At 34.4% G+C, this 7388-nt stretch overlaps 1 protein-coding gene across 1 annotated transcript in view; it reads left to right on the forward strand.

Annotated features, from left to right (window-relative positions):
- TAX1BP1 (Tax1 binding protein 1) overlaps positions 1–7388 on the forward strand; it is a 64138-nt gene that overhangs the window by 17334 nt on the left and 39416 nt on the right. Inside the window, exons 4-5 of the mRNA XM_045288662.1 lie at positions 2237–2424; positions 5311–5469. Of these exons, the coding sequence (XP_045144597.1) occupies positions 2237–2424; positions 5311–5469 (347 nt within the window). The remainder of the gene's footprint in view (positions 1–2236; positions 2425–5310; positions 5470–7388) is intronic.

Here is a 7388-nt window from a genome sequence, read left to right on the forward strand (position 1 = left end):
GAATTTAATACTAGTACAGTACTATAAGTACCAGTTTTTCAACTAAGAGTTTCTGTTCCTGGATCCAATCCAGAATCTCATATTACATTGAGTTGTCATGTCTGCATTATCTCCTCCAGTCTGACAGTTCCTATTTCTCCTTTCCTGACCTTTATATCTTGAAGAGTGCTGTTCTATTTTGTATCTTATTTTGGTAAGCGATCCTTTATTTTGAGTGTGTCCCGACATTAGATTGCGGTTAACATTGTTGGGAAGAACACCATAGAAGCACTATTGTGCCCCTCTCAACATTTTGTGGCGGAACGTATCTGATGCCCTTTTGGTGATAGTGATCAAGTGATCTTGATCACTTTAAAAAAAAAATCATTTTATTGGGTTCTCTTACAACTCTCACAACATTCCATACATCGGTTGTATCAAGTATATTTGTACATATGTTACCATAATCATTTCCAAAACATTTCCTACTTGAACTATTGGTATAAGCTCTTTTTTTCCCCCCTTTGATCACTTTCATAAGGTGCCAGCTGGATTTCTTCTGGTAATTAATAGATATTTCCTTTTGTAATTAACAAATTTTATGGGAGAATTACTTTGAGAGTATGCACATACTGTGTTTCTCCTCAAATTCTCACACCTATTTTATAATCCATCAGTGGATATTGTTTACAGCAGTGACTGTTATTTGCCTCAAAATGGTTTTCTCATCTCTGTACATTTATTAGTTGGAATTATCCTACAGCTAAGAATTTTCCCCTGGATTTCTCCATTCTTATTTTATGGAATAAATGTGTAGTCACTTTGGCCATAGGAGCTCCTTTAAATTGACAATTGTTTTTTCACACTCCTCTCAAATAAACTTTAAGACATTCTTCTTTTTGAAAATTCTTTTACTTTCTAGTGTTAGTGTTATAAGGTGTTCCAGGGTTTCTTGTATTTTACCTGCCCTTTCCTCCTGATTCCAAGAGTTTTTTTGTTCTTAAAAAAATGAAGTCCAGCCAAGTAGATAATTATAATATATACCGGATACTTAATAAAGTTTCTGGGTACATGTAAACATCCAAGATAAATATATTATTCTTTGTGAACTTTTCATCCATTGAATGTTTCCTTTATTGCAACTCACAGCGGGAGATACCAGAATTTGTATAGTGTACACATAAATCTTCCCTCAGTGTTTTTGAGACATAATGAATGTAAGGCAACGTATGTAATTAAAACTAAGTCTGTTGTGGAATTTCTTTTCCCTTCAGTGTACAAAATACCATGGGACTCTGAGGAGGAAGTAAAATTGTGAGCTAGGTTACCCCCTGCCCCCCCAAAAAAACTCAAAAACAGTAATATTGAGGATTATCTTGCAAAGTAATCAAAGTAAAAAAGAAACAACCAAATCTGTGTTGCTAACAGATAGTTGTCTAGCTGATATAAATAGACACATAAGAAATGGGCTCAGGAAGGTGCGGTGAAATAGTGATAGAGCTGGAATTTCAGCTTAGATTTGTGTGGTTCCAAAGCTCGTTTTGTGCTTTTGTACCAGTGGATCTCACCCTCTCCTGCCTTCCACATTTAACTCGTACAGTATTAATTTCTTTGTTAATATCTGACATGTTAAAGAGTGTTGGCCTGGAGGGAAGAGGTCAATAAATGACATATTCCTGTCTCATCAGCAAACACCATCTTCCTAGATACTTATATTGGCTCTTCCTTGCCCTAGACTAGAACTACTCCATAGGATCCCAAGGTTGTGACCCCCCCCTCCCCCAAACATGATTTATTTATTTAAAACGTTTATTGGCATTTAATCCACATACCACAAATCACACAATTCAATAGTTTCAAACATGACAAGAAGAGTTGTTACCATAATCCATTTTAGAACATTCCCCCTCTCTCTCCTCCCATGGTTAAATCACTTTTAAATTGAGTCGTGTAATCCTCATAATTTCTAGAGAGGGCTCCCTCCCACATACATTTTTGCTCCCTCAACCCCTCATCCTCCCTGTCTCCTACGCACCACCCTTATCTCCCCTATAAACCCTTGCATTAGTTCTTATCTCTATGCCCCTACCAGGTTGTGATCTTATGGAAGCTGACCTGATACATCTTTCTCCCAAGCAGCAGCCGATGGAGATTTGCCGACCTGGTCAGCAGCTGAGTGCTTAATCACTGTGCTACCCAGGCTTCTTATTTCCTAATAGGAAGTTTAATGACTTTGTTGTTGTTATCATTTTCTTAGGATATTATCTTCCAAACGATGATGGAGAATTTTATCAGTTTTGTTACGTTACGCACAAGGGTGAAATTCGTGGAGCAAGTACTCCTTTCCAGTTTCGAGCTGCTTCTCCAGTTGAAGAATTGCTTACTATGGAAGATGAAGGGAATTCTGACATGTTGGTGGTGACCACAAAAGCTGGCCTTCTTGAGGTTGGTAGCAGTGAGGTAGTGGTTTGGTTCATGTTGGTTGACGTTTAAAGAATTCTCAGGTTGTGAAAGAGTTTCCTTCCATAAAAATCAAGTGATTTTTAACTAAAATAATAAAGGTAATGGGGGTTATTTTTGAAATAATTTGAAAATCTTTTGGTACTAATTGTTACTGCTCTATTATTGCAGCTATTATCTTTAGGGCCTACTAGTTTGAGACAATAGGTACAGAGTGGATATCAGTTGAAAGAATTTAAAATGAAAGCATTCCTAACTTTCCCTCTCAATATTAGTAGTTTAATCTACTGATTGTAGAATAGTAGAGAACTAGGGTTGAAACTCGGTTTAGAAGGTGGCCTAAAATAATACATTAAAATGTAATTGGATGTGGCCTCTACCACCATGAGCATGGACTCTCTCCTAAATGTGGTAGAGTTGTAATTAAAAAAAAAAAAAGTAGTCTTACTTTAGATAGAATGTGTTTAGAGTGATTCTTTTCTTTGGACAATCAAATGAATTAACTGGGATCAACCATAATTTTTTTTAAGGGGGTGATACCCATTTAGATTTTTTGAAGTCTTCAAATATGGCCCCATGATATTGTTTCAAATATCAATTTACTATAGATTGTCTCATAATGCTTTTTTCCTGAATTTATAGTAGTTAGTTGAAGGAAAAGCTTTAATAACATTCTTTTCTCAATTCAAGATAATATTTCGCAATATCTTTACCCTCTCTCTAAAAAAATAGGACATTAACTTTGAGTTACTACAACTTAATTATATGTAGTATCTTCTGTGGTAATAATTAAGAAAAATGATTCCAAATTGACTCTGTACATACTTTTGGTCATATTTTATCTATGATGGGTCAGTACTTTAGGGTCAGATGATTCTTTTTGGTTTTAAACATGTAAGTACTTTACATCTTTTATCTGGAGTTAAGTAATGCGAATAATAGAAATAAACACAAAATGGCTTCAAAGATTTGTCGAATATCTAATTTTAAAAAAAGGTTATGGAACTTTCCCACGTTTTTGCGAAGCCCCTTTATATAATACAGTCCAATCTAAAAAGGTAAGAAGAGACCAGTAATTTTTTATTGTGAAATTTTTCATACCATCTCTTTCCCGTTCCAGAAATTCCTCCCTTATCTTAAATGTAGCTTTTATAGGGTGACTAAAACATTTTGTGGTGACAACTGCCTGATGATCAAGGTCTTTTAGCCTGTTATTTTAAAGTTAGTCAAAGATACTGAAACAAGCCCAGCTCTTTAAAAGAATGCAGTTAATGTTTATATTGTAGCTTTTGAGTACTTGGTAGACCACCCTGATGATGTCAAAACCTCCAACAGAAAAAAAATCTTAACATCCACAGTTCTCTTCTGATTCTTCTTCAAGTAAATTCAGCCGTAGCACACACAACACAGTCCATCACAGTTCTTCCTAGCCCTAAAGGGTACTTTACAATGACATTTTAATTGTTGCCTCTTAGGTAAATATTTCTGAGATAATATGATTTTACTTTTTGGACAATCTTTTATATGTAATCATCACAATCTTTTGGACTTTCTCTAAAACTGCCATAATTAGTGAAAATGTGAGCTATACTGAGACATTGCATTAAAAATGATTAATGAAAGTACATGCGTAATGGTCTCATGAAATGTATAAGCCTCGACTGGTTAGCCTACATTAAAAAAAAAAAAGAAGTAAAAGATTTTGGTTAACATGGATATCTAACTCTGAATTATCAATTAGATATTTAAGATTATTGTTAGTTTTTGTAGTTGTGACAACTGGTTGAATAGCATGCTATTTTTATTAAGATAACTTGCTCTATAGCAGCAGTTCTCAACCTGTGGGTCGCCACCCCTTTGGGGGTCAAACAACTCTTTCACAGGAGTTGCCCGATTCATAAAAGTAGCAAAATGACAGTTATAAAGTAGCAACGAAAATAATGTTATGGTTGGGGGGTCACCACAACATGAGGAACTGTATTAAAGGGGGTCGTGGCATTAGGAAGGTTGAGAACCACTGCTCTACAGTGTTTAGGTGGTGAAATGTCTGTAATTGCATTTCCAATGGTTTAGCCAAAAATAAAATAAAGAAACTACGTAAAATGAGATAAACATGGCAAAATAATAATTAGTGGATCTAGGTGAAGATGGGATGTTCATTGTAGAATTTTAGCTATAGATAGTTAACAAGATTCAAAATAGGGGAGTAATAGACTTCAGCTTGATTTCATGATTCCATGGCCTTGAGGAATCGATTTGGGATGTATTACTAGGGAAATGTTAAATTTCCCACCTAATGTGCCTCCTTTGTGGAGCCTTTCCTTTTGAGTTTGTTATTTTTATTTATTAAGTTTGTATTAATTTTCAAATAGAGAACAGTGTATTTATAGAGTTTATTCCTTTGTACTTAAGAAACCAAAACTTTTCATAGGAATCTCATGGATGGAGACTTTATATAACACATAAGTAAGTTCTCATAACAGATTCAGAGGTTAACATTCAGTAAGAGATGAAAATTTTCTCCTTGAATCTTGTGGACATTATTGAGGATTAAAACATAAGTCACTTAGGAAATTTAACATGCTCTTTTGGTATTGATTTGGAAAGTGATGTTAATTTTAGTCAGTTCATGATAAATTGTACTCATTTTCTGCTTTTGAATATTTTATTTTTTTGTCCAGCTTAAAAACAGGTTGAAAGGTTTGATTCATGAATTTTTCCAAGCAAGGACTAACATATTTATTTATATAAAGTATAAAGGGTGTAAAAGCTCTTATTTAGAATTTTCTAACTTGTTTGTTTGTATATCAGAAAGTGGAATTTGTGGTAAAGTTTTACAGGATTTAAATAATTTGAGTTTTTGTTTTACAGTTGAAAATTGAAAAAATCATGACAGAGAAAGAAGAACTGTTAAAGTTAATTGCTGTTCTGGAGAAAGAAACAGCACAACTTCGAGAACAAGTTGGAAGAATGGAAAGTGAACTTAATCACGAGAAAGAAAAATGTGACCAACTGCAAGCGGAGCAAGAGGTTAGTTGTGTCTTTTGTAACTGACTGCAAGCGATAACGTATTTTCTGAAACTCACCTTTTCCAAGAACTGAACCAATTAAAGTAGGTAAAAACCAGCGATTGGAAAACGTCGCATTTAGACAGACATTTATACAAGGATAGGTCAGTTCCTGTTAACCTCCTGTCACAGATTCTTTTATGTTGTAAAATGGTTAAAATACTTTTAGATTTTTGCAACTAGGTTTGATGAGGGTTGCCCTTAACAACTGTTTCCAGATGTTTTACATCTAATTGTAGAACACTTGATAATTTTGATGGAGAATCATGCTATTTATAAGAATAAATGATAATCTTCACCAGGTAAAATGATGAACATTTTAAATGATAGTAAACACCGAGTAAAGGGAAAGTAGAACAAAGTAATCACAATTACATTTCACAAAAGTAGAGTTAGTGGAACATTATATATTTACTAGATAAAATCTGAAAATCATCATGTGAGAAATGCGGTGAATTATCCTAACACCCCCCCTCTCCTTAACTCAATTAACAAGAATTTCCATCAAGATAGTGCAAAAGATCACAATCTGTCATTATAGCTTATTGGATATACTTATGAATGCTGATAGGAGTGAATTATTGTTGGAACAATGGAGTCTTTGTTATACATTTTGTTATACATAATTCCACCAGCGGGTTTTGAATAGCATGCATCTGAGCAATGATGATGTAGATGTAGAAACTGTCTCTTATGTGCTCGTTAAGGATTATACTTTTTTTTTGGATTATACTTTGATATTATATGTATTCTCTAAATCAAACACTGTACTTTGAAAAACTCCTTAAAAATGTCTGTTAAGACATTTAATTCCCTGTTTGCCTTTAATATTAACCATTTATTTAAAACTCAACTTATGATTACAGAGTTCTTAGACTAAAAAAAAAAAGTTCTTAGACTATACACCCGTTGCTTTTGAATTGACACATGGAAGGAACCCCATGTGCTTTGTAGACATTTCAGTGGGTGATGTTTTGGAAGTAGATTGCTAGTTCTTTCTTCTGGGTGAATTTGAACAGAACTGCCAGTCTATTGTCACTGAGCCATGTTAACCATTTGCACTTATTCTGGATAAGAAACTACTTTTTAAAATGTCGACTTTTAAACCTTGTAACAAATGAAAAGAACTACAGTGAAATCCTATAGTAAATGCCTACCCTCTACTAGGACATGCAGCTAAATTTGTGCTCAATTAGTGTAGCTCCCCTAGTATTTTGTATAGTTAAAACTTTTTTCTATTCCTTACACATCGCTATTATTTTGGCTGTATTTAGCAGTGTTTCCAAAGTACAATGGTGGTTTTAAATTTTTTCTTTGGAATCAGAGAGGTGGGAGGTAAGATGACTCATGCAAAGAAAACCCTATAACTGTATCTATTAAATAAATAAGCCTGATCCCTTAAAATCAAGAATAGATGGCCAGAAGAATAGGAATGGCAGGATACTAGGCTTTCAATTCCATAAACATTAGGCCAGACAGACTTTGGTTAAGTATTAGCTGAGATTGAAACAGTTCCAGGTTTTCTTTCGTGTCCTGTTTGTAAAGGGTTAGTTGCAACAGACAAAGCAGCAGTTTACTCTAACAGACTGAGGTTGGGAAAGTGGTAGACTGCAGTCAGAGGATTAATGAAGCAAAACTTGTAGGAGACTGTGGCCTTGGTGCCCTGAAGAGCTCTTCAAGCAGAAGTTTTTATGGGACCTCTTAAATATTGATTACAGTCATTAATCTTGTGGAGGATACCTCTTCCCTGCTGCTATTCTTGTTGTGGGGCATACTCTCTAGGAAGATGAAGTAATTTTTCATTGATATTCTGTTGTAAATAGAATGATGGTTAAAAAAAGACCTCCAATGAATGGTACTGGTAATACATATTAGGTTTTT

The sequence above is a fragment of the Echinops telfairi genome, unplaced genomic scaffold (genome assembly GCF_000313985.2).
Source record: "Echinops telfairi isolate 266 unplaced genomic scaffold, ASM31398v2 ScPeMD7_23;HRSCAF=83, whole genome shotgun sequence".
Taxonomy (NCBI): Eukaryota; Metazoa; Chordata; class Mammalia; order Afrosoricida; family Tenrecidae; genus Echinops; species Echinops telfairi.